This window comes from Mesoplodon densirostris, chromosome 18 (assembly GCF_025265405.1).
Source record: "Mesoplodon densirostris isolate mMesDen1 chromosome 18, mMesDen1 primary haplotype, whole genome shotgun sequence".
Lineage (NCBI taxonomy): Eukaryota > Metazoa > Chordata > Mammalia > Artiodactyla > Ziphiidae > Mesoplodon > Mesoplodon densirostris.
The window spans coordinates 19,679,139-19,705,130 of NC_082678.1; the positions used below are offsets into that span (position 1 = coordinate 19,679,139).

The 25,992-nt window shown below is 59.0% G+C and overlaps 1 protein-coding gene across 1 annotated transcript; it reads right to left on the reverse strand.

Moving 5' to 3' along the window:
• Window positions 1-729: 729 nt before the first annotated feature.
• Window positions 730-25,525, reverse strand: KIF19 (kinesin family member 19). The gene is made up of 20 exons (XM_060081565.1): window positions 25,418-25,525; window positions 23,598-23,678; window positions 13,292-13,402; window positions 12,573-12,660; window positions 12,113-12,249; window positions 10,907-11,032; window positions 10,359-10,553; window positions 8,860-9,006; window positions 7,380-7,502; window positions 5,966-6,131; window positions 5,118-5,292; window positions 4,814-5,012; window positions 3,952-4,222; window positions 3,733-3,854; window positions 3,131-3,264; window positions 2,771-2,876; window positions 2,510-2,606; window positions 1,465-1,862; window positions 1,093-1,252; window positions 730-860 (listed from the first exon to the last, which is right to left on the reverse strand). Exons 1-20 carry the CDS (start codon window positions 25,454-25,456, stop codon window positions 730-732), a joined length of 3,006 nt encoding a protein of 1,001 aa, XP_059937548.1. The 5' UTR covers window positions 25,457-25,525.
• Between the last annotated feature and the right edge of the window lie 467 nt (window positions 25,526-25,992).

Here is a 25,992-nt window from a genome sequence, read left to right on the forward strand (position 1 = left end):
GGTCTGGGGAGGGGGGAAGGCTGGTGGGAGGGGACGTGAATGGGCCTTATAGTCCCGCCCTTCCTGGGGAAAGACCTCAGGGTCTAGAGGAAAACTGCTTTCCCCCAGGTGTTTGTAGGTTGGTGCTGTACAACCAGCCAGAGGGCACTAGGGGGTGATGGTGGTGGTGGTGGGGAGTTGGGTTGAATCTTAATCAGTCACGGCCACTCCACATTTCAGACAAGGTCTAGTTTCCAACACAACAATCAAAACTCAAATGGGATTTTATTGTTAATAAGGGGCTTGGTGGGGGCGGAAGCCACTGCTAAGTAACAAAACCAGATTCCCTCCCCGACCCCAACCACAGCATGTGAATGCTCCTGCCCCAGATGTGGGCCCAGGAGCCCTGTCCCATTAACAGTTCCCTCCCCCCCATTTCTGAGGCCAAGTCGGGCCACAGGTCTCAGAACAGGGTTTTGGCAGCAGGGTTTTCTGTCCAGGGCTGGGAGGCCAGGGAGCCCTGCCATCCCGGCCGTGCCTCCTGGGCTCACCTCCCCTTCCCAGTGGCACCGCAAGCACGGAAGTGTTGGGCAGGCGCCCTCACCGTTCCTGGGTCTCAGGAGTCCCAGCCTTCTGGGATCCTGAGCTCCTGCTCGCAGGTCACCCCCGTCTGCCCAGCCTCCATCTCCCATTTCCTGTCACACCCCATTCAGTCTTGGGGGCAGGAGGGCCGGTTCCAGGCAGGGCCCCTCAGTTATGCGCGAAGCGTCCATCTTTGCCATGGGTGCTTGTGCCATGGGGCAGGCGGGGCCCCCGGGTAGCCCGTTGGGAAACACCAGCTGGGTTGGAGGGGACAGCGAGGGGTGAGGAGTCCCCAGGGCCTGCAACAGGGGAAGGGCCACGAGCAGTGCTTCAGGAATGCCTCTCCATCCCCTCTGATCACCCAGTGGCTTTGAACTCCCTAGGGGCACAACCCCAAGGTGCCAGTCCCACAAATATTCTTCAAGAACCCGGTTTCCAGCAAGGGGCAGCCATAGGGCAGGGAGCTCAATGTGCTTCCTCCCTGGGCTGACCAAGCGCTCCCCTCCCATTCCCTCCTTTGCTGGTACTGACCTGTGTTCTGGCTTGGAGAGAGTTTGACCTTGGCCATAGGCAGGGTGACCTTTCCCAGGTGCCGGGTACCAGGGGCTGGGTGCCCGCACACTTGCACCCTGTGGTCCGAGATGCTCTGCACGGGATGGGGCCCCAGGAGGTGTGTCTTGGGGCGAGAGAGCTGTGTTGGTTGGAGAGCAGTGAGGTGAGGTGGGAGCCGCATGGGGATCCGATACAGGGGTCTGCCCCAGCTGCTATGCCAGCTTGGGGAGATATGGCATGGAGGGTGGTGCACAGCTAGGGGTACCCTGGGGCCACTGGAGCAATCCAGCCCTCAGAGACCCACCAGCAAGGCAGGGGCCCAGACCCCCCAATCCTTGCCCCTGGACTCACCCCTTGCCCTGTGACCTCAAAGGACTGGGACCTCCGCTTCCTCCTCTTTGCCTCCAGCAACTCCTCCCGTTTCTTGCCCAGGCTTTTCTTCTGGCCACGCAGCCAGGGCCCAGGGCCATCGCCACGATGCTCGACTGCCCGGGATGGGGCCTCACTCGTGTTGCTGGACAGGTTGTCCTCACTGGCAGCGTGCTGCAGCATGGGGCTGGGTGGCCGCTTGCAGGCCAGCAGGCTGGGTGGCCGCGCGTCGTCCGCCTCGCTCAGCGAGTGCAGGGACAGGCTGCTGCGCTCCATGCTGGGTGCCAGCAGGTGGCGCCCCTCGGCGCCCAGGGCCCGAGAGCGTCGCCGGGCAGCCTTCACCGAGATGCACTTGGTGCCCGTCAGGATCTCCTTCCTCTCTGCGGCGGGACAAAGGAGCACCCAACCCGAGATCAAGGCCACATATTCCTCCCCCTCCTGCACCTCCAACATCCCTTCTCTGCCAAAGCATCCCCCCTTGCTTGCTGTTTAAGAAACTTTGGGCAAGTTTCTGAGCCTTACTTTCATCTGTAAACTGGGGATGGTAAAACTAACCCCACTGAGTTGTGAGGATTTTTTTTTTTTTTTTTTTTTGGCCGAGCCTTAGTTCCCCGACCAGGGATAGAACTCATGCCCCCTGCAGTGGAAGCGCAGAGTCCTAACCACTAGACTGCCAGGGAAGTCCCAGGTTATGAGGAGTAACTGAGATAATGGGCATAGCCTATGGCCAGGGGGTAGGGATTCGGTCTATATTTGCTATTACAATTATTTCTGAGTGGGAAGGTGGGGCATGATCCTAAGTGCCATGTGTTCCCCATTCTGGTTTCTGACTGTGCCCCCAGCTTTGTGTGGACAGAGCAGGTCATTAATCCTCTCTGGGCACTGGTGCCTCTCTTTCTAGAACGGTCAGCACCCGACGCATGGGTGTATTTAGCAGTGCAGAGGGAAGGAAGGGGCTCTGGGCTGGGTGATCTGAGCAGTTTAGACGATGCCAGGCTCAGGCTGACAGGGTGGGCAGGGGGCACACCTTTGCAGGACAAAGGGATCTCTGACAGGTTCTCACTGCTGTCAGGGGAGGAGTTGATCCGGCTGCTCAGGCTGCCCAGGCTGTCCTGAGTGGGGGCCTGTGAGACGAATTGGTTGGGAAGAGAAGCCACTGGACACAGCAGGGACCCTATGTCCCCAGGGGGCTGTTCTGGAAAGGCTCCATCCCAACCACTGGGTGTCCACCCTGGTACTCCCACCTGCAGCAGAGGAGCCCATCGGGCCAGCGGTGCCCAGTGCTTACCTCCTGCGTCACCAGGCTGCCAATCTGGATGGGGGGTGGGGTGGGCACAGAGGAGCTCTTCACCTGCCAGGCCCCGTAACTGGCCTTGAACACGTGGCTGGCTTCACTGAGGTTGGCAGAGGAGGATGGGCATCTGTTGACCAGGCTGGTCCCACTGCGGTCCCACCCCCACCCTAGGGGGGAGCTGTTGTGTAAAGGGAGAGAGGACCCAAAAGTCCTGGCTCCAGACCTGTGCCACCTCCCCGCTTTCGTTCCTGCTCCATCCTCCCCAGGAAGCCCTAATCTGGGCTGGCATCTCTGGGACACAGCCCGTGGTGGCTCAGGCAGGAAGGACTGGCAGAAAGTGGCCCCTGGCCTCACCTCTCTGTGCTGATCGGAGGCAGAGAGCTGCCCTGCAGGAGCTGGGCTTCGGAGCTCAGCGTCTTCACGCTCTCTGGGTCAGACTCGGGGGTCAGCAAGGTTCCTGCTCTGCTAATTTTGGGCAAGGAGCTGTCCTGGAGACGGGGAGAAGGGGCAGTCGGAAGACTTGGTCCTGGGCCGGGTAACAGCACAGGGTGACAAAGTCACACAGGGTGTCTGGGGCTGTAATATGGGCTGGGAGCCCCAGAGGGCAGTGGCTTGTTCTGGGTCCCCAGGGACAAGCTGTGGTAGGCTAGGCATCCCCCGTGGCACTGCCTGGTGTCCTGGTGTCCTGGGAGGGCGTCTGGGGCCATTTGTCATATCTCAGATAGCCAAACCGGACCCTCAGACCCTGGGCGGGGACAAGTGCCAGAGAAGAATATGCCGAGAAAGGAAGCTTACTCAGGCTGGGCAAGCCTTTGGGTGGGATAAGAAGGAAGGAGTCAGCTCCCCGGGGACCAGCCAGCCTGGTCCCACCGCCATGCCAACGACCTGCACGCACTGCCCTGGGCATCGGCCCCTCCCTTAGCACGTGTGCACATGCTCAGGCCCGAGGCGCCCACCTGCAGGGCCCCAGAGGCCACGCGGTCCATGATGGCGGCCCGCTCCAGGCTGCCCTCGTCCTGCGCTCGCACGTACACTTCGTACAGCTCCTGCAGGCGCTGCGGGACGGCCAAGCTGTAGTCTGCCAGGGGAGGGGCAGGGCTCAGCGCGTGCCCTCGGGCCCTCCGCGGGTCGATGGGGCCCATGGGCGGCTCGGACGCGCGGGGCGCGGGCCCTACCGTCGATGATCTGCCGCTGGCCCTGGATGATCTCGTCGCAGAGGCTGCGGTGCTGCTCCAGGCGGCGCAGGGCCTCGCGGCGGTGGCGGAGCGCGCCGTCGCGGAGCAGCGCGTGCGACTGCATCTCGGTGTTCTCCACCTCGAGCTCGTGCACGCGGCACAGCAGGCTGAGCACCTCGCGCTGCTCCTCGGAGCCGATGCGCCGCGGCAGCGTCTCCTCTAGGCGCCGGCCGCGTGCACGCAGCTCTCGGCAGCGCTGCTCCAGCGTCAGCTGGGGACCAAGCGGGGTGATCGCCAGGCGGGCTCTCGCCCACCGCTGAGCCTGTCCCCGCGCCTCCAGTCCCTGGACTCTGGGCTCCCGGCTGAAGCCCCATTCCGAGGCCCACCCTCGAAGCTGCCTCTCGGGCCTTGCAACCAGGGGCTGCTCCTGAGGGGCCCGTCTGTGCCTGCTTTCTTGCCGTCCTGACCACAACCCATCCCTGGAACCAGCTCCGTGGATCTGCTGAGCCCCAGCCCAGCTGATGCCCTCTGGGCTCATGGTACCCTGAAACCCCCTGGCGAGGATATGCTCCAGAACAGAGGGCAGAGATCGGGAAAATCCTAATTATGATATTGGCTACCATTTTTTGAGTCCTTGGTATGTGAAAGGCATTTGTTTAATCTTCCCAACAACCCTACTAGGGCTGACTACTCCCATTTTACAGATGAGTAAGAGAGGCACAGAGAGGTGAAGGAGTTTAGTGAGGTCACAGGGGATTTGTGGCCTGAGCTCCCAGCTCCCACTGCTCCCACAGGCCTCCCCCAGCCCCTTCCTGCTGGGGCCTCTCAAACCCACTCTCCCAGACCCCCAGACCCCAGGCACCTTCTGCTTTCGCAGCTTCTTCTGCTCTCCCATCAGAGCAGCGATGCTCTCCCGGGCGCAGGCCACCTCGGGGGGCTCCAGGATGTCTGGCTGGTCATCGCCTGTGTCCGAGTCCTTCTCACTGTCGTCCTTGGTGTAGGACTCCTTGCGTTGCTCCTCCCTCCACTTGAGTGTCCTGCGTGACTTCTCGTGCTCCCAGCTGCCGCAGCCCCACCCCCGAGGGGGACCCGGGATTCAGGCCACGGTGGGAGGCACAGCATGCATCTCCAGCTCCCAGCCCCTGTCCCAGGCCGGGGGTGCTTACCCCGCAATGGTGAGCAGGTGGCGGGAGGTGTCGATCTGCACCTCCATGGCGTGGTTCTCCAGCTCCAGCAGGTGTCTCCGCACGTCCATCTGCTCCTGGAAGGCGCTGATGAGTTGCTCCCGCAGCTGTTCCATCTCGGCCTGCTCACCCTTCTCGCTGTGCAGTTGGACCTTGGCTGGCCGTTGAACGGCAGGTGGGGGAGGTCAGTGGAGGAGGAAGGGTCAGGCCAGGAAAGGCTGGGCTACCTGGGGCCCTCCCCTCTCTTTCTTCCCAAATGACTTCCTGTGCAAGCGCCTCCTCCAGAAAGACCTCCTAGATTACCACACCCCTCCCACATCCCACTTCCGCATTGAGTCTTCAGGCCATGACCCAAAGGTGATTCCCAGCTTCTCTGTATGAACTGGGCTTCCGCCAGCCTTTAGAGCACCTTTCCGTCAACCAATAAAAGGTGCCCTTTAGACACTTTACTGCCACCTGTTGGAAAATCATCATAGCAAATACAGAAAATGTATGAGCACCGTATCCCTTCTGGTGATGCCAGGCACAGTCTCAGAGCCCTGCACTGCAGCCCCGAGAGTGACGCCCCGCACAGCTAAACGCCCACGTGCCACTCACTCGTGTGATACCACCTAATCCTCAGGTCGAGTCTCTGAAACAGAGATCATGATTCCATTTGACAATTGAAGGACTGGAGGCTCAGAGAGGTTGATAACTAGCCCAAGGCTACCCAGCCAGAAAGAATCTGAGTCTAGCTTTGAACCCAGCCCTGCCTGACCCCTGAGCAATTTGAGACGGCCTGGACAGGCTTCGGGAGACGGGCTCCCACGGACACAGACCCACACACACACCTTGGATGTGACAGATGTCGCCCCGCTCCAGCCGGCCATGGGCCCGGCCCCGCCCACCCTGCTTGTCGATCTTGCACTTGAGCCTCTGGATCTCGCCCCGCAGGTCGGCAATGATGCTGGTGTACTGCGCGATGTGGTAGGAGACATTGAGCAGGTTCTGCTTCACCTGTGGGGATGGGAGGGGAGCAGGTACGGTCACCTGGACGCCGGGGCCTGCCTGCGGGTTCCTCTTTTCTCTTTCTTACCCCTAATCTTTCTGACAGTAATGGCCTCCTTGCCTCTGAGCCTACAACCTCTCAACACTACGTGCCTCCGCCAGAGGCATACTCCTAGAATGCTGCCTTCCCTGCTCAACCTCCAGTGGCTCCCTACTGCTTGGGGGGATGCCCTAATTCCCCCACCACTCTCTCTAGATATTCTTTTGACTCACTGCTCCATCAGGAACATTCTGCTCCAGCCAAGGAACCATTCTACTTGCCCCACTCCCACCACCAATACCATCTCCTTCCTGTCTCTGGAACCTCTACCCTTATTGTTCCCTCTCTTCCTAAATTTCCTCCCCATCCTTGTATCCCTCTCACAGTCTCCAAAGAACTACATGGGATCCCACCAGCACCCCCATCCCCGATCGTTGGCATCATTTCCTGCTGTTAATAATATTCTGAACTATCAATTCAGAGTAGTATTATTACCTGTCTCCTCCCATCATTAAGTTCCTTAAGGGTTGGGATAAAACATAAAGTGCCTGCAATAATGGCTGGTGAATTGTAGTGTCGGGAGAATGTTCATGAAATTCTGTCTTAGAATTCCCATCCCTCTACCCACACGGGTGGAACCAAACGTCCTAACAGGTAGCGAGGATTCTAACACGTTCACCGGAGAGGGTGAGAACGTGGGCTTGGAAACCAGGCAGACACAGCTCTAGTCTCAGCGTCATCACTGCCCTGGGACTGGGAGGTCACTTAACTCCCTTCAGCCTCATTTTCCTCAGCTGTGAAATGGGGATAGAAATAATGCCTGCCTCATTTGAGGATCAGATGATATGATTTGATAAAGGGCCCAACATAAGTGCGTAGTAACGGTCACCTCTATTATGTCTATTAGGATTAGGGGCTTTGGAAAGGTGAACATCTGAATGAGCATCTGAAGATGAAAACGGGAAGATGGAAGGGGATGACGGGGCTCGGGGCGCACAGACCTTGCACAAGAAGAAGGGGACTCTCAAGGGCTGTGGGCTTCCCGGCAGGCAACAGGGAAGGGCACAGGGGTGACGCTGGACTGGGGAGTGGGGCCAGTGCAATGGTGGCTGGTTCCAGAGAATGTGCGGTGCGGTGACAGGGCCTGGAATCAGTCCAGGGGCTCGAATCTTGGCCCAGGAAGGCGGGCCCTGGGGGACAGACCAGGGGTCCCTCACCCTGGTCTTGATGTTCTTGGCCCGGCCAGCGTAGGTCAGGGTGTTCCGGGATTCCTCAAAGGCACTGCTCGCTGGGCTGATGTGGGCGATCATCACCGTTCGGCTGTTTCCCCCCAGGGAATCCTGGATGGGGCCAAGGGCGGGCTGTGGTCAGCAGGGCCCTGCCTTCCTGCACGCTGCTCCTGCCAGGCTGTTCGTGATGTCCTTGTGGTGTGTGTGTGTGTGTGTGTGTGTTTCCCTCTCTGTATCTCACACTAACACACACGCACGCACACACGCACACACTCTCACAGGTGCTGAAGCCGAGCATCACAGGACTCTCCCCTCCTCCTCTGCTGTCCCCCCTTCTTCCCTCTTCCAGCTTCTTCGCCAAAGTTCATATTTGAAAATTTCGAGTATCCAGGTCAGGGTCTCCCGGCTTCCCTTCTCCTCCCCTCATACGTGAGAACGAGGAAAGGCAGCGGCCCTGGTTGGCTGGGAACCAGAGGGGAAAGAGCCCCGTGGGGCCCTGGGCCCCTCCCCCATCCCCTCTGGCTTCCCAGGTCCCCCTTTATCTGACTGCTGGTGGCACTGTTGTCTTGGCTGGAGTGAGGGGGGTGATGGGGACCTCTGTATGAAGGTTGAATTTGGCCTGTGGCCACTGCCTCCCTTGCCCTGGGCTTGCCATGCCCTCCTGGACAGACAGAGAGTGCACAGCGGGGCTGCGGGCTTGGCGGGAGACAAAGCCCTTGGCTGCAGCAGTTACCAGCTGGGTGACTCCAAGCAAGCTCTATCACCTCTCTAATCCTCAGCTTCCTTGGGTTTCGAGGGTGGCAGTAATTAACTGTCCTACCTCCCAGGCTGTAAGTGCAGTGATGCTGGCAGGCCGATGGCCAGCGAGCATTAAGCCACCTGCAGCTCTGCTATCAGCCTAGACAGACCTCTGCTGAGACCCTACGTCCAGCACTTACTAGTGTGAGGCCTTGGGAAGGTTACTTAGCCTTTTAGTGCCTCCGTTTCCCCATCTGAAAATGGAAATAGTAATCCCCTAACTCAGACTCGCTGACAAGATGAAAGGGACTGGGAAGTGGGTGCTGAGGCACCGAACACAGAGCCCAGACAGGAGCGGGGCCTCCCAACAGCAGCCTCTGGGAGCCATGATGCTGACTGACCACCTGAACCCCCAAATCCAGACGACCCCCAGTTCCCCTAGACCCACAGCCCTGGGGTGGGAAGTTAGATGCAGCCCAGTCTTTGGTGAGAGTCACCAGATAACATGCAAGACACCCAGTGAAATCTGAATTTTGGATAAATAACAAGTGGGTTTTTGTTTTTTGTTTTTTAGTATAAGTATGTCCCAAAGATGGCATGGGACATACTTATACCCAAACAGATTTTGTTTATTTGAAATTCACATGCAGCCAGGTGTCCTGTATTTTTCCTTGTGACGCTGGCAGCCCCACCCTGGGTGCCAGGCACTGGGCCCGGTGGCAGCTGGTACCTTCAGGAGCCGGGTGAGCTTGCTGTCACGATAGTTGATGTACTTGTTGCTGCTCTTGTCGCTCAGCGCGTTGATGCAGTTGCCCAGGGCCAGCAGCGAGCGATTGATGTGGGCCCCCTCTTTCATGCGCTGCCCACGGTTCTGTGTCTGGGGGGCGAGCAGTGAGCGTGACTCCCTGCCCCGGGCCATCCTGAGTTGTAAACCCCTCCCTCTCCCCCGGGGCCCTGCAAGGGAGAGATGCTGAGGGCCTGGTCCCACCCTCTGTCCTGCGGTCAAGGAGGGCATTCGAGAAGGTCAGAGAACCGGAAGGCCTCTGAACAAGAGTGGGGGACAAGAGGCTTCTGAGGAGGGCTGAGACCCTGGCACTTTGTCTGCCCTGGGGCTAGCCCCGCGGCACAGCTAAGGCAGCGCCGAGAATGCGATGGAGGTGGGTCATGGCTTCCCAGGCAGCTCAGCTGAGAGCCGGCCCGGCCATGGGCACACGGCTCTAGAGGGTGCGCCAGGCTTCAGGGATGGAAGAGGGACGTTTGTGTGTGTGTGTGGAGGCGGGGAGTGAGTGTGTGTGAATTGCATGTGTATATGTGACAGCATGTATATGGGTATAAGAAAGTCTGTGAGTGAGGAAATGGGTTGAGGTGTATGTAAGTGGGTGTGTGAGCAGGACAGTGTCAAGTCCCAGGAGGCTCTGCCTACAGCCGCCCTCGGGAGATGTCTTTGCCCAGCCTGGTGAAGCTGGGACCCACTCACTCCAGTGGCCGCGGGGCACACCCTCTCCCCCCGCGGGGAGCTGGCTGCTCCCCTGTACTCCTCCTCCAGGAAGCCCTCAGGCCTTTACTGGAAGAGAGTGGTGTGTTTCTCCAATCCCACCCTGTTTAAACCAACCCCACATGTTCAAACATGAAGCCCTGTTACATCTCCCTAGCGCTGTCCTGTCCCTTGCATTTGCTTCAGTGCTAATGGTGACATCACCCAGCCCCAGCACTCACGTGACCGTGAAACCTCCAAGTTTGCCCGCAGGAGGGGGCCTGGGCCCAGGCTCAGGGCCAGGCGGACAGGGCTTAGTGATGGGGGACAAATGCTGAGAAATGGGTGATGGATCTTTTTCTCTCCCTGATGTGGTTGGCAAGGGCCTCCTCCCGGGCTCTGCCCAGGGTGCCCCCAGTCGGGGGACGTTGTTTCCCCCCTGCCCCAGCTCCTCATTGGGCCCATTCATTCTCTTGCCTGGCCCTCCCTCCTCCGGGGCAGCCATGTCTCCTTCCCTGGAGAAATCCCCACGCTCCCAGGCCCCTTCCCACAAACAGCCCTTGAGTGCTTCCCCAGGGTCCCCCCCATCCTTCTTGCTCATCGGAGACGTTCCTCAGTCGCTTCCCCTCGGGATCCCCCTCATCCCTGCCCTCCCTGGGACAGTCCCCACCCCCACCCCTTGGGGAGCTGGGCGGCCAGCATCCCTGCCCTGTCCCCCAGGCTTTCTCCCCAGCCCCACGGGGAGCTAGCCTCACCTGGGAGGCCCGCTCAGAGCCAGCCAGGTCAATCATGAACAGGCGGCCCTGCCGCACCTCCTGCAGGATGTTCTTGACCCGGCTGCGCTGGCGCACGGACACCTGGAGCACGGCGTGGGAGCGGGAGGACGTCTGGTTGGCGGCCGTGGGCTCCTGGGTCCTCTGCCGGTTCCCCTTCAACAGCAGCTGCATGATCTGGGTGGGTGGGACGGGGGAGGGAGGCCACTCCTGGGGACCCGTGGGGATGCTCCCACGTCCTGCATCTGAGAGGTTGGGAAGGGGCCCAGGCAGGGGTGGGTCGGCCCCCTGTGTGCTGCGGGGCCTGGGAGGTCAGGGTCTGTCTGTAAACTGGGAGGCTGGTTGCCTGGTCAGCCCCCAGGGTCTGCGTGGCTGGGGGTGTGTCATCCAGGATTCTCTGTGTCTGCCCCAGCCCCAGCCCAGCTGAGCGGGCAGCTGCTCCCTGGCTGCAGGGCCCAGCCCGCTCCTGCCCATCCCCACCGGGATGTTAGTGTCCCTCCCTACTGCCCGGCTGGCTACACAAGACTCGCCTCTTTGGCATTGACGGTGGAGACCTCAGTGATCCCGGCCACCTGGATCACCCCTTTGGAGTCTTCCCTCAGCTCCAGGTACCCCAGGGCAGGGTTCAGCAGGTCCCGGATCATCTCGTTGTAGATCTGATGGGCCAGGTTGGGAGGGGCAGGGGACAGATGTTAACGGGAGACCAAGGGCAGAAGGTTCAGGCAATGGCCAGGCTCTCTGTCCCTCCCGGGCGCTCCAGGCTCCTCTCAGAGAAACCCTGGTTAAGGAGAAAGACCCCTTCCTTTCTAGGGGGTGGGCATAGGGGGCTTCAGCATCCAGAGGGAAACATCGGGCTGCCAGAGCCAAGGGTACAGAAGGCATCAGAACCAAATGGAACTCCCTTTGCAGGCTGGCCAGGCACGGGACAGGGGATGGGACCTGACCCATGGCCAAGCCCTGTTTGTTGCTAGGCAACCCATACTCTACCTTCACCTGCTCCCACCTTGCAGGCCCCCAAAGTGCATCTTGCTGGTTGAGTCAACACCACGCTGGCTGGAGCAGCTGCTGGCAGTAATATCTCACTGCCCTTCCTGAGCTGTCACCCAGGAGATTATCAGCTCCCGGAGGGAGCCGGAGAGGCCAGGAGCCAGATGGCATCTAGCCCACTGGCTCTCCTGCCTCTTCTGGCTTCTGTGTGTCCCCCGCCCCCCAGCCACCCCCGCTGACCCATCATTGCCTGGTGGTAGCATTCATACAGGTGGGTATCAGAGGCTGTGGCAAGATAGTGAAGGCTGGCAGGTCCCAGCCTGTCCGTGTACGTGCAGTTCCCACCTGTACCTATATACACTGAGTGCCTGCAGGTAGCCTGGAAGGGCAGACAGGGTTGGCTTTCAGGAGTGTGCCCAGGAGGGTGGCGTCTGGGAGGATAGCTGAGGTCTGTGCTCAGCGACAAGGCTACTTTGGAGTGTGGCACAATGGGCACGGCTCGGCTTTAAAGCCCTGGGGTCCTGAGTTTGAATCCCTGCTCCTTCACTTACTGTGTGACCTCGATCTAGTTGCCTAACCTCTCTGAGCCTCAGTTTTTATAAAGTGAGGCCGACCATCTGCACATGGGAGAGCAGCAGTGATGAGCACCCCAGGAAACTGCCCCGTGACCTGGCCCCAGGGAGGTGAGCCAGCCCGGTCCTATGGACCTCTTGTCCAAGCCCACGGGACAGGGTGGAGGGAGGACTCACCTCCAGGTAGGACATGGACACCTCATATTCCATGTCATTGCTGGTCTCCTCAATGGCACAGAAGAGGTCATTGAGGGTCCGAATGTAGATGCCGGGCTCATGGTCTGTGCCCAGCATGGTGTAGGTTTTCCCGCAGCCTGGGGCAGGGCAGGAGGGGCGGGTGAGCAGGGCAGTGGCCGGGCGCGCAGGGGCTCCTGGCAAACCTGGGTCTGTCCTCAAGGCTGGACCCTCCCAGGTGGCCAGGGAGGTGGCGGGGGAAGGGGAGAAGATGGTATCCTTGGCTGGGGATGGGGCTCTGGGTCCGAAGGGCCCTGGGGGAGGGTGGTTTTAATCAGCCACATCCTCGGATCCTGCTCTGGTTGGGGCCAGACTAGCTCTGCGGTGGAGGGGAAGGGGGCTTGATTCTCAGAGTGGACAACCAGGGCATACAGTCCTCTCCGTGGGCTGGGCTCCCCCTCACCTGTGGGACCATAGGCAAAGACAGTGGCATTGTAGCCTGAGATGACGCCTTCAATGAGGCTCTTGGTGGTGGCCTGATACACCATCTCCTGCAGGAAAGAGGAGACCCGTCAGGGGCCTGGGCACAGGCAGGGCAGAGCACACAGGCCCACGGGCACATCCTGGCTCCCAACAGCAGCAGCTTCTGTCCCTGGAGCCCTTGGCCCCAGAGAAGTGGGGGTGGGAATTGGGGGATGGATGTCTCTGCTTTCACCCCATGGGGGGATGCCAGCCTGAAAGAGAGCTCGTGACACCTGAGACGCCTCCCCCTACCGCCGGCTCCCAGCCCCCAGCCCCGAGGATGCACGCGTTACACCTGCCGCTGGGAGCATCCCGCAGATGGGCAAGATGGGGGTCCCTGGGAGGGTGTCAGCTTCCCGAAGCTCCCCTCCCAGCGCCAGATGGGCTTCAAGCACTCTCCTCCAGCTCCCATAGGGGCCACCTGTGGGGTGTGCTGTGTGGGTCCCCGTGTAGGGTGGCCTCTGCGTGCTGACCGGGGTGTCCACGCAGGAGGCTCTGAATGCACCACGCAGGCACACGCACACTTGCGTGTGTGGGGAGAGAGCAAGTGATGGAAGGAAGGCTGAGGGTCGGTGGCAGGGTCCCCCAAGGACTCCCTCCTGAGAGGGTCAAAGGGCAGAGAGAGGATCTTGCGTGTCCCTGGGCCCAGGCCCCCCTCACCTGGGTGGCAGTGTAGTCAAAGGCCACGTCGAATAGGTAGGACTTCTCCCGGGAGCGATGCGCCCGCAGGATGTCGTCGGGGTCTTCCATTGGGTCCATAAGAACCACCATCTGCAAAGGTACCCGAGGGGAGGCTGGTGGTCACCCGGGAGCCCCAGGCCCATACCAATGTCAACACTGACCACTGACCTCACCCCTCCTCACTCAAGACATGGGAAGGAGTGGGGATGATGCTCTGTGTCCAGGAACGCCGGGCTCAAGGAGGTAAACTGAGTCCTGACAAAGGACAAGGCACTGAGGGGGATGGGCTGTCCTAGAGCCAGCCAAGGTCGCAGAGACGGTGATGGCGCTCCTTTCCTGGGTCAGCAGGGGAGCCAGGGCCAATGACAGCCCAAAGAGGACCTGAGAGCAGACAAGACATGAGGGGCAGCCCCTTGGAGGGGCAGAGGGAGCTGACTGACAGAGGAGGCTGACTTGGGAGCCCGGCCCGGCTCCGTGGACCTGGGAGATCCACGTGTCCCTGTGGGTGCACCCCCGTCCAGCACCAGGATTCAGGAGGCCCAGTGCTGGGAGGACCACAGCCTTGGAGCTCCCACCAGACTCATCCCAGTAGGTACACAGCTGTGCTCACTGCGTCTAAACTGGCCTAAGACCCCTGGGGTCCCAGCAGGGCCCCCTTCTGGGATTCTCAATGGAGGAGAGAAGAAGGAAGAGGTAAGAAAGCTCCCTAGGAGGCCCGACCCAGGACCCTCACCCAGAGGTCTTATCCAATCAGATGGGATTCCAGGTAAGCCAGTTAGAGGGGATGCTCCAGACAGGCTGGGCTGGGGCTTTGTGCAAGGCAAGAATGAGGCCACTGACTGAGGCCCCCTCACAGCCTGCCAGAGGCTGGGTGGCCATGGTGAGCTGAGTGCAGGGTGTCGGGGCCTGCGGCTGTACCTGGGGTGCCCACCTGTCCCCAGCCACCACCTCAGGGCTTCAGCCCCAGTGCCCTGTAAGCTTGTCCCAGGATCCAGTTCCTGGTTCAGGGCTCTAACGCCAGCAGCAGGAGCCCTGATCAAGTTTCAGACCCAAATGAAGATACACCCGCCCGCAAGTCCCCAGGTGTGGGTGCCAGTGGAACGCAATGGAACTTGACCAGATGTACAGCTCTCACCCTCGGTGCCAGAACTCCTGTGCATACTGGCAGCACCAGCGGCCTGAGGGCCACCCTCTAGGGATCTTGGATGCAGGAGTGGGTGAGCTGTGTGCACTGATGCCCAGCACCCACTGATCACCTTCAAATGACCTCTGGGCACTGCCAAGTTTATGGCACCATCGGCATTTGGTTCTTCTGACATCCAGACTCCTGAGAATCAGGACATTGTCAGCACAGCTGCTACGATCCCCTCTTAAAGAGGGCTTTGTCTGCGTCTCCATCTGTCTGGGCCCCAGCCTGCGCCCCACCCTTCAGAGCATCACCCCCAGCCTGGTCCACTCTGGCATACAATGGAGCCCTTGTGCCCCTCAGCCAGGTGAACTGGAGCTGAGCCGCGGAGGGCTGGGGTGGGGTGGGGTGCTGTGGGCTGCACAGGGAGTTCAGGCCGGGTGACCACGACTGCTGGGCACCTTCTATGGACAGGGCATTAAGTGGGGCCCTCGAGGAGAGAGAGAAAATGAAATGTGGTTTCCTGCCTCTGACATCACAGTGGAGTGGGGAACAGATCATTGTAATAACAAGCGCCGAGCTCCAGGAGGCAGTCAGAGCATAGTGGAGGGGCATGTGATCCGTGATCCAGGTTTTCCCCTGCAGGAGGGCTTCCTGGAAGAGGTGGCGCCAGCACTGAGGTTTTTTTTTTTTTTTTTTTTTTTAAAGCTTATTTATTTATTTATTTATGGCTGCGTTGGGTCTTTGTTGCTGCACATAGGCTTTCTCTATTTGTGGCGAGCGGGGGCTACTCTTCATTGCGGTGCGTGGGCTTCTCATTGCAGTGGCTTCTCCTGTTGCACAGCACGGTCTCTAGGTGCGCAGGCTTCAGTAGTTGTGGCACACAGGCTTCAGTAGTTGTGGCTCACAGGCTCCACAGCACAGGCTCAGTAGTTGTGGCACACGGGCTTAGTTGCTCCGCAGCATGGGGGATCTTCCCGGACCAGGGCTCGAACCCGTGTCCCCTGCACTGGCAGGCGGATTCTTAACCACTGCGGCACCAGGGAAGTCCCCAGCACTGAGCCTTAAAGGATGAGTAAGAGTTGGCTGAGGAATGTGAGGTGAGGAAAGCAGACGAGGGAAAAGCACTAGCAAGGCCACGAGGTAAGAGGCAGGCTGTGGACAGACGGCCTCAGCTCAGAATCACTGGCGATTCTTGTGAGAAAGGCAGGAGGGATTTTTCCTCCTGTCCTCTCTGCCAGGAATCTCGACAGCACAGACCCAAGGTGGCCACAGAAGGAGACGTTGGGGCCCCTCTGTGAGCACATGCTGTCCCCGCTCTGGGAGGCTCCTGTACGTCCTAAATGTCACCCAGGCTGACACCCAGCATCTGCCCAAGGAATGTTTTCTCAATAAAGCTGCACAGAGGGAGCTTTGAATGTGCCACATGCAGTGCTACGTGCTTTGCACGCACTTTCTCATTTTCCCCAACAGCTTAGAGTAGGCACTTGTATCATCTCAGGATTATCATGAGGAATCAGATTGGTACCCAAAAGCTGCACTGCCAAGTACAGAGCTTGTTGGATTCAGAGCTGTTGGGTTCCAGAATCCAGGCTCCTAACCACCAGGCCCCCCGCCCCTGCCTCTGGACCAGCAGCTGCCTTCCTGGGGCCTGTCCTGGTTGAACAGTGTCCTCCCCAAATTCAAATATTAAAGTCCAATCCCCCAGGATTGGAGATGACGCCTTCAATGAGGCTCTTGAAGAGAATGTGACCTTATTTAAAAAGAGGGTTGTTGTACGTATCATCGGTTAAGTTAGGATGCGGTCCCTTTATAAGGACTGGTGGTGTCCTTATAAAAAGGGGAAATTTGGACACAGACACACGTGGCGGGAAGATGATGGGAAGAGACACAGGGAGAAGATGGCCATCTGCACGCCGAGGACAGAGGCCTGGAACAGATTCTCCTTTGCAGCCTCGGAAGGAGCCAGCCCTTCAGACTTCTGGCCACAGAACTGTGAACGAACATATTTCTGTTGTTTAAGCCCCCCAGTCTGTGGTACTTGGTTCCATCAGCCTTACAAATTGATACACTACTGAAGGCAGGCTCCTCCCTCAGCCCTGAGGGAATGGGCTAGTCTGGGAGCTCTCTTTCACAATTCCCTGCATCTTATATTTTTTAAATTAATTAATTAATTAATTAATTTTATTTTTGGCCGCGTTGGGTCTTCGTTGCTGCGTGCGGGCTTTCTCTAGTTGCGGCGAGTGGGGGCTGCTCTTCTTGTGGTGGCCTCTCTTGTTGCGGAGCACGGGCTCTAGGCGCACGGGCTTCAGTAGTTGTGGCTCGCGGGCTCAGTAGTTGTGGCGCGCAGGCTTAGTTGCTCCGCGGCGTGTGGAATCTTCCCGGACCAGGGCTCAAAGCCATGTCCCCTGCCTTGGCAGGCGGATTCCTAACCACTGCGCCACCAGGGAAGCCGCTCTGCATCTTAAATGTTCATGCCTGTGGCATGCTGGGCACCTGACTCTGGGAGGTTTCAAGGGGCACGTTGACCACACAGGACGCACAGGGCCCTCCCGATGCCGGTGGGAGGGTTGGAGGCAGGGCCGGGAGTGGGGAAGGTGGGTGGTGCACAGCAGGGCTCTGTCCCCACTGGTCCAGGCCTCCTAGCTCAGCAGAGGCCCCCGGGCTTGACCTCTCCCTGCCCCCACTGCCTCCAGCTCCAGACCTGTTTTTCATTCAATGCTGACTGTAACCTTTCCACGGTTCTAGCTTTGGGCCTGGAAACACAAGACCCGCAAGGGAAGTAGGGGGCCTCAGGCTCAGGAGAGAGTGTCATCCATAGCCTGTGTCCCCATTAGGGACCAGGCTCCTCGCCAGCATCTCCTAGGTGAGAAATACCATGAACAAAGTGTGTCGGGAGTTCTTCCCGCTGCACACCGCTCAGCTGCCGGGCTTTGATTGGCTTTGCAGTTTTAACCGCTTCTTTCTGGCCTCCAAACGGCTAAACTGAGACCAGGGTTTCACAATCTTGGCACTATTGACACTTTGGGCTGGATCACTGTTATCAGGAATTGTCCGCTGTGTTGTAGGATGTTTAGCAGCAGCCCTGGCCTCTACCCACTAGAGTCCATGGCACAGCCTCGTCCCAGCTGTGACATTGCCGAATGTCCCCTAGGGAGCAAAATCGCCCCCAGTTGAAAACCTCTGACCTAGACTATTCCTCCTCAAGCCTCCAAACTGGCAGCAAAGATCTCCAGGGGAGGGGATGTGCAAATTGGGTTCAGGCTCCATACTGCTGTGTGACCTCGGGAAAACTGCACCAACTCTCTGGGCCTCAAGTGCTTCCCAGTTGGAAGTCTGGGAGGACCAACAAGGCCGTAGCCTTGAGAGAAGAAATCGTGCCAGCACTCCTCGCCTACTCAGGAAGCCCCAGCAGAGAACGGGTATCTGGGGAGGCCCCAGCCTAGGAGACATCATTTCCAGTCCTGGGAGCTGAGCCCATAGCCCCTGTATTCTCAGGGTGTAAACAGGACCCAGCGAAACAAAAGCCTGATTCCAGGTGGCTATCACCCCTGTAAGGCTGTTTCTAGATTTTTGTTTGTTTTTTCTTTAAGAAGGAAAATTCATGGCTGGTCATAGTTCTAGTTGTAAAAGTACCATCCTGTGGGTACTCAAGAAAGGAGATTTTGATCTCAGGAAGGGTGTCCCTGGGCCCTGACAGCCTTCAGGCTAGATGGAAAAGACCAGAACGCTGAGCTCATAAAGCCACCAAGGCCCAGCTGGCTGCTCAGGACAGAGCCACACCTGGCTGATGTCCTGGCCAGGTCCCCACATGCCTACAGGACTCTGAAGACCCGGAGGCCTCGGGTGAGAGGACGTGTGACCAAGATTGTCTAGGGCTGCATCTCTCATGGGTCTACAGATGCCTTCATCAGTGTTGCCCTGGGAGCTTGAAAAATACAGATTCCCAGGCACTACCCAGATTCACTGAATGAAAATCTCTGGGGAACTGGGCCCACAGATCTGCCTTTTTAACCTGCACTCTTACCTTGTACCCATTCAGGCACTCAGTGTAAGAATCCTTGCATCCTGGCAGCATTATTCATAATAGCCAAAAGGTAGGAAGCAACCCAAATGCCCATCAACTGATGGACGGGTCAACAAAATGCAGAGTAACCATAGCCTGGAATAGTATCCAGCCACAAAAAGGAATAAAGTTCGAACCCAGGATACAAGGTGGATGCAGCCTTTTTTTTTTTTTACTTTTTGGCTGCACCCCGTGGCCTGGGGGATCTTAGTGCCCCAACCAGGGATCAAAGCCCCACCCCCTGCACTGGAAGCGTGGAGTCCTAACCACTGGGCCGCCAGGGAAGGTCTTACAACGTGGATGAACCTCGAAAACATGCTCAGTGAAACAAGTCAGACATGAAGCACCACATATTGTATGATTCCATTTCTACAAACTGTCCAGAACGGGTGACTCTATAGAGACGGAAAGTGGTTTCCTGGGGCTGGGAGGGGGCTGGGGAGATGGGCGGGGTGGTAGCTAAGGGTGGAGGGAAAGACTTCTTGAATCCTCTCCCAGAGACCCTCCTTTGGGGTCACAGAACCAAGAAGCATCCAGATGGTGGGTGTGCACCGGGGGCTCCGCCCCCGGGCAGGTGAGTGGGGCTGAAAGCGCCCGGGCTGCTCCCACAACACTCACAGTCTCTGACTCTCGGCATCTGTCACCTTATACTTTATTCACCTTTCACAATAGCCTGCACTTTCATGGCACAGCTCTCCCTTACAGGATTGCCTCTAATCCTCTCAACAGCTCTTGGGCTGGGCTGAGCAAGTTCTTTTTTTCTTTTTTAATTAGTTAATTAATTAATTTATTATTTTTGGCTGCGTTGGGTCCTCGTTGCTGCGCGTGGACTTTCTCTAGTTGCAGTGAGCGGGGGCTACTCTTCGATGCAGTGCGCAGGCTTCTCATTGCGGTGGCTTCTCTTGTTGCGGAGCACGGACTCTAGGCATGTGGGCTTCGGGAGTTGTGGCTCGCGGGCTCAGTAGTTGTGGCTCACAGGCTTAGTTGCTCTGCAGCATGTGGGATCTTCCCGGACCAGGGCTCGAACCCATGTCCCCTGCATTGGCAGGCGGGTTCTTAACCACTGTGTCACCAGGGAAGTCCAACAGTGGAGCAGGTTCTTAACATACTGTCTTCTGATGAGGAAACGGAGACCAGGACCCAGAAGCCCCTTGGTGGCTCCTCCGACAGGACCCCAGGGGCACGGGGCGGGGGATGACAGTTGGGCTTTGAACAGATAAAGGCTAATTGTGGGATTATGCATATGGTCAGGTGACTTAAATCCTGTCGACAAACATGGTCTGGAGGGCTGGGGGGAGGATCAGCAGGCTGCGGGCTCTGTGGGGTGGGGAAGGGAGCTGTTTGTTCTGGAACTTCTGGGCCCCAGCGACCTCTCAGGCTGTCCCTACACCTTGCGGTCATCAGTGGCATCCCTGAGGGGTCTGGTGTCAGGGTCTATTCCTGCCCCAGATGCTAGGAGACCAAGCTCCTACCTGACTCTTCCATGAACACAAAGGTGTGGCCGTGACAGATTGGGGACCACCAGACAGGGAGCCCTGAAGCCAGAAGTGGGCGGGCAGGAGGTGGACCAGGGTTTCACTTACCTCTGGGGCCTGAAACCATCCTGGAGGTAAACTAACCTCTGTTAAACGCTGACTGCGTGCCAGTTGCTGAGTAAGCACTGGGCATGCGTTAGCCCATGAAGACTTCTAAGACGGCACTGTGACAATGATCTCGAATCAAATGGGGCGATGGGGGTGGGTAAGACCACAGGCACCGGACCACCTCATGACAAATCCAAACCCTAACTCCAGCTTCCCCAGAATCCAGGCACACTGGCCTCTTGTCCCCAGAGGACACTCTGCCGAGTGAGTGTCCACCTCTGCAAAGCTAGGGGAACAGTGTCTCCCTCATCTGCAGGAGAATGACGCCTAGCTCTAAGCAAGGCAGTCCTAGGACCCCTCACGGTGGCCCAAGCCAGTGGGTGGCTGAGGCCTCGGTCCACCTCTGCCCGCTCAGAACCCACCGGCTGATGGGCTTTGGCAGCATCGCCTCCCTGCTGACCACCAGGGGCTGGGCTTCAGTGGTGACCTCTGGGCTGCTCTGCTCGGCGGCTCCCCACCCGCTAGCCCGGGACAGCACGAGCAGGGGTGAAGTAAGCCCTGCATCACGGAGAAGGCAGAGCCCAGAACCCCAGGCCAGCAGAGGCTGGCTTGGGGAGCCCTTCTGCAGGGCTGGGCCGTGAGGGAGGGCCACAACCAAGGGAGCAATGGAAGCAGCCGGGTAAAGGGCAGATCTGCTTCCCAAGCAGACGTCTCTTTAGCGGAGGCCGGGTGCTGTGTAGGACGCTTGGGCCCAGCTGCACTTTTGCTGGGAAAAGACTCGAAGGCCCTGTGGTCCTGGGGATGCTCCCAAACTCACCCTGCCAGCCCACCGGGCTCTAGACCTCAGGGAAAAGGACCAGAGCAGCTGGCCCATCAGTGAGGCTGGCCGAGCCTGCAGCCCCCAGCCTCCCTCAGGGCCAGCGATGCAAGCCCGGGAGGCCTGGGCCACAGAGAAGCCACAGGGGTCACCGGAGAAGGATGGAGGTCAGGGGGCAGGGCCTAGCCAGAGGGCGAGGCTATCCATTTTACTTTTTGGACTTCACCTTACTGGTCAGAGGGACCGAGCACTTGAGCGGGGGCTGGTTTTTCAGAGGTTCCCAGCTTGCCACTTGCTGTGGTGTCTCCCAAACTGAAGCCCAAGCAAATGTATCTTTGGGGGTTTTTTTGTTTTCTTTGGCCCCACCATGCAGAATCCCACGCGGGATCTTAGTTCCCCGACCAGGGATCGAACCTGGGCCCCCTGGCGTGGAAGTGCAGAGTCTTAACCACTGGACCAAGGAAGTCCCAGGCAAGTGCATCTTTGAATCCAGCAGGGAGAGAAGATGCTGGGGGCCAGAAGCTTAGCATTCTCCCTGCAGGGCCTGGAGTCTGTGTTGAGAGCCCTGAGCCCACGCTGCTCAGACCACTCTCTCCATGTCTAAGCTGACAAAAGAGCAGCCCCGTTGGGACTGCCCAGCCCTTGGGACCTTCTCGGAGGCGCAGCTCAGCCTCCCTCTCCACTGGCAGGGACAGAAAGGAGCCAGTGTTTGCTGTGCGTGGGCACACAATGGGCTGTGCCCTGGACCAGAGCGTTTCCATCAGCATCAGTTAATATCTCTCAGCCCCCACTCCGGCTGGGAGCCAGGAGCAGCCCAGAGAGAGAGCATCATTGTCCCACCTCTGAGGACCTGATGTCCTTGGGGACAAGTTGGACAAACAGGGAGTGGCCTTGCCTGGAAGGAGGTTTCTCCTCTCGAGTTCTCTGGCCGTTCATGGTTGGCCCCTCTCATCAGCCAATCCAGCAGCCCTGGGCACTCTCAGTCACTTATAGATGATAACTCACAGCTATTAAATGCCTAATGGGTACCAGGCCCTGGGGAAGCACCGTGCATACATTTGCGGCTGAAGACCCTCCAGAGGAGGCATTATGGTTACTGTCCCCACTTACAGAGGAGGCAACTGAGGCTTCTGGAAGCAACCTGGCCCAGGCCACACAGCTGGTAAATGATAGAACCTACACTACATGGCCGTTGTGTGCATTCATGCTGCTCCCACCAGGCCTTTAGATGGGTTCTTCCCGGCCCTCCCCTGCCTTCCTTCAGGTCTTTGAGGAAGGCTACCCTTTTCCAAGAGGAAGAGAAATCAGGAGGCTGGTGCCACCCAGCTCTGTTGTGGCCACAGCTCACTTGGGCTGAAGGAAGAGGCTGGGTGGGGTGAGCACTTGCCCCAGGGACCCCGAGGCAGGCAGGCATCACAGGCTTTGTCCACCTATGGTCTTCTTACCATGGCCCTTGGGCTTCCTGAGTCCAGCCTGCCGGGCTCAAGGCCAGCAGGTGCCCACTTTATGCCTCTCTCTGCAATGCACTGCGCCACCCTCACTCCTCTGGCCTAGCACATCCTGCCACCTTGATGAGCCTGGGCACTCAGGAGAAGCTAGCAGCAGCAGCCACAGAGCAGAGGCAAGGGGTTGCTCTCAGGGTCCCCAGAGGCCATATCACCATGATGCTTCTACCCAGGCACCAAGCCTGCCCCCACCACTGTGCCCATCCCCACCCCAAACCTGAGTCCTCAACTGCCTACCCCCAAAACCATCCTGGCCGTGGTCTACAGAGTGTGCGGCCTGGCTCCTGCCCACGCCGCCAACCTTATCTCACTCCTCTCGCCCCTTCTCTCTCTGGCTTGAACCACACTGGCCTTTTCTCAGTTACCCAAGTGTATCACAATCCCTCTCACCACAGGGCCTTGGCACATGCAAGTCCCTCTGGTTGAAATTTCTCCCTTCTGCACACTCCTAATGACCTCTTCTTCATCCCTCCTGTTTTAGCTCAAGCACCCTTTCTCAAGGAAGCCCTCCCTGACCTCTGGGTCTAGGTCAAGTTCCCTCTTATTCTCATATCTCCACACATTTCTTTGCAGCCCTTGCTGGCTACAAACTCATACGTTCATGATTCAATTCTTTCGTTTAAGTCTCATCTCCCTGCACTGGCAACGGAGGGAGGACAGGGTCTCTTCTGTTCACCGTGGTTTCCCGGCTCCTAGCACTGTCCCCAGCGTGTTGTGGGCACTTGATAAATATTTCTTGTCTCCTGTGTAAACGGAGGTGGGGCTTGCCCTGCCCACCTCATCACGTTGACAGGAGAACCAAGAGAGCAAATAGACATCCAAAGACTTTGCAAAACATGAACAGTCTGGAGGTGAGCATTAGCTCTAGACCCTATGAACACGTGCTCTACGGGTAGCAGACCCATTAAGGTGGGGAAGTCAAGTCATGGGTACATGGAAGGTGTGTGAATTTTTTCAGGGCTGGAGGGAGGGGCTCAAGCTCCCCCTCCCCCCCAGACCAGGGAAGCTTTTAGCTCTCCTTGGATCAATCTAGGGAGGCTTCCTGGAAGAAGGACTGTGGTTTCCTTGATGGTGTAGTCAATAGTACAGCCAGGAGTTCAGAGGGTAGAGGAAGGGCCCTTCCTGCCCCCACCAGGTGTGAGCAGACCTCTGCCCTGCCCTACAGCTCCCAGCCACAGCCCCATGTACCTGCTCGTCTACTTTATGGGCGATGAGGGTGGCTCCTTCTTCCAGCTCCGCCACGCTGATGGGCCGGACCCGGAGCGCCACCTGGGAGGGAAGGCCAGACCCCTGGGATTAGATGGAGAGGGCTGTGCCGGGCCGCAGAGACAAGGGTGAGAGGACCCCAGGAATCCTCCCCTGGACCAGCCCCATGGGTTCCTCTCTGTTCAGCCATCCAAGCCTGGTTCATCTTAAGGAAAACTCAGTGGTTCAAGGCTACCATCTAGGTCGAGGGTACCAGGTCCACAGAGTGTGGGCTCTGTCTGAGTCTATGAACTTCCCAGGAGCCTGTGCCCCAGGGAGAGCCCCAGCGGAGAGAGCTGTCTGATCCTCCAGGCTGCATCAGTCACACCCCAAATTAAGCACCTGCAGCTCCCCTGGGCTTTGAACTTGGAGGCCTTGGCAGTGGAGCAGCCTGTCTGTGCATCTGTGAATGATGTGGGCGGGAGGTGGGACGGGGGCCCAGGGGACATCCCCTCCTCATGCTGACAACCAGTGACTGCATCCCCACCTGAGGACAGTGCCATCGGAGGCTCCCACCTGCCTCTATCCTCCCGCCAGAGAGAGATGGTGGGTCTTCATCCCGGGCCTGGGTCTCCCCCCAGACGGGGCGCTCCTTCTTCTACTGATCAAGGGGAAATAGCTGCCCTTGTGGGGCACCAAGGGGGGGCGTGTGGGTATAACTAATGGGCCCTCATGCCAGGTGAGAACCCTTCACTCTCAGAGGCACTTCACTGCCTGTCAGGCCGCCCACACCGGCCTCCTCAGCGAAACTCCACGGGTGGCAGGGAAGGCCCCTCCATCCTTGCCCCTGGGGCGCACACCACACAAGCCAAGGCAAGCCATTTTCAAAGAGACAATTCTAAACTGCCAAAGAGGATGTTGCAGAGCCCCGGGCTTGCTCGGGGGCCTGGGGCTGAGGTTCGTCTTCGGAGCAGCGAGCTCACCCTACAGAGGCGGGAGTCTCTGGGGGCCGCATTATCCTCCAGTTACATTACCACCCACCTGCTGGTGATGGCGGCCCTTTCCCAGATCTCAGAAGTTAGGGGGTGGGGAGGGGGCTGGGAGAAAGCAGTGGCCTTGGGGTCACTGAGTCTTCCCCCCATCACTCAGTCTGGCCCCACTGATAATCCGAAACCTGTCTTTGTCTCCACCTGTCTCCCGTGCCCCCCACTCACACCTCTTCCTCTGCCCCAGTCCCCAGGGCTATGAGGGGCCATCTTGGTTGCTTCCAGCACTTCTCGGAAACGTTTCGAGTCCTTACTTGGGTAGCATCTGTGTTGCAACCCAATAACCAGCTACCTTCAACCCTGTACCAGCTTCTCTGGTACCTGGGGGCTCTTGTCTACCTACCTGTGATCCCCAAAGCCTTTAAACTCCTGATGCCACCGGGCTGGCATGCCCTGGTTCACCAGGAAACTCCCACCTTCTTTCCCCGGGCAGGTAGGTCAAAGCCCTCCCTGCCCCTGGCTTTTCTGGATCAGAGAGCAGTCTTGTTCCAGAGCCCCATCTGCACAGGTGGGTGGGTGGGTGGGGGGCCCTGCTGGGAAGGTGTAAAGGGGGAGTGGGACTGAAGTCAGGCTAACTTTCCAGGCCTTAGCAGGGTGGCCATGATGCCCTCCTTACTGACATGCACGACTCGGGGCAAGTTGCTCTGGACGCTCCCAGCCCCTGACCCTGAGTGTCCTCTTAGCGGGGACACACAGTACGGTCCGGAGGCCGCCCGAGGGTGTGGGTTCGGGGGACCAGGGATGGGGTCGAGGAGGGGGAGGTTGACGGGTTCTCACCATGAGTTGTTGGTCCTTGGAGTCCCCGCTGTCCTTCATGCTGGCGGCGGGTGGAAGGGCTCAGGCCGCGACAGCGGTCGTGGCCGAGCCGCAGCCCCACCGCCGCCGGCTCCCTCGCAGCCTCGCCTGCGCTGCGGCTGCCTGACAACCCGAAACCAACGACGCGCCCGCGGCCGAGGCCGCCGACAGGGAGGCGGGGCCGGGGGAGGGCCCCGACGGCGCCTCCCGCCTCCCGCGCCCCCGCCCCTCCGCGCTGCTGCCGAGGGCTGGCCGCCTCCGCCGGGGAGCCGCCCTAGCCTGCTCCGCTTTCCCGGCGAGTGTCCGCCTGTGCGATCCTCCGGCCTTCGGCACGACCCTGCGTCCGTCCGTTTGGTAGCTCTCGGCGCCCCCTCCCCGCACCCCGGGGCTCGCGGCCTGGGCTCCTCTTCCACGGCCCTCCAGGGGGCGCCCGTCCGGCCGCGTGGCTCGAGAGACAGACACGCTGCCTCCCGCTCGGGCCGCGAGCATCCTCTGCCGGTCTGTCTGTCTGTCTGTCTGTCTGACTCAGCGTCTCCAGGGCGGCGGCTGGCAGCCTT

Excerpts from the sequence above, each read along its gene's own strand:
- KIF19 (XM_060081565.1), bottom strand. The coding sequence starts at position 25,456 with ATGAAGGACAGCGGGGACTCCAAGGACCAACAACTCATG. Across the intron at positions 9,007-10,358 it reads GCTCTGAGCGGGCCTCCCAG|ACACAGAACCGTGGGCAGCG; the intron begins GTGAGGCTAGCT and ends CTCGCCCCCCAG. Across the intron at positions 861-1,092 it reads CTCTCCAAGCCAGAACACAG|GCCCTGGGGACTCCTCACCC; the intron begins GTCAGTACCAGC and ends CCCCTGTTGCAG.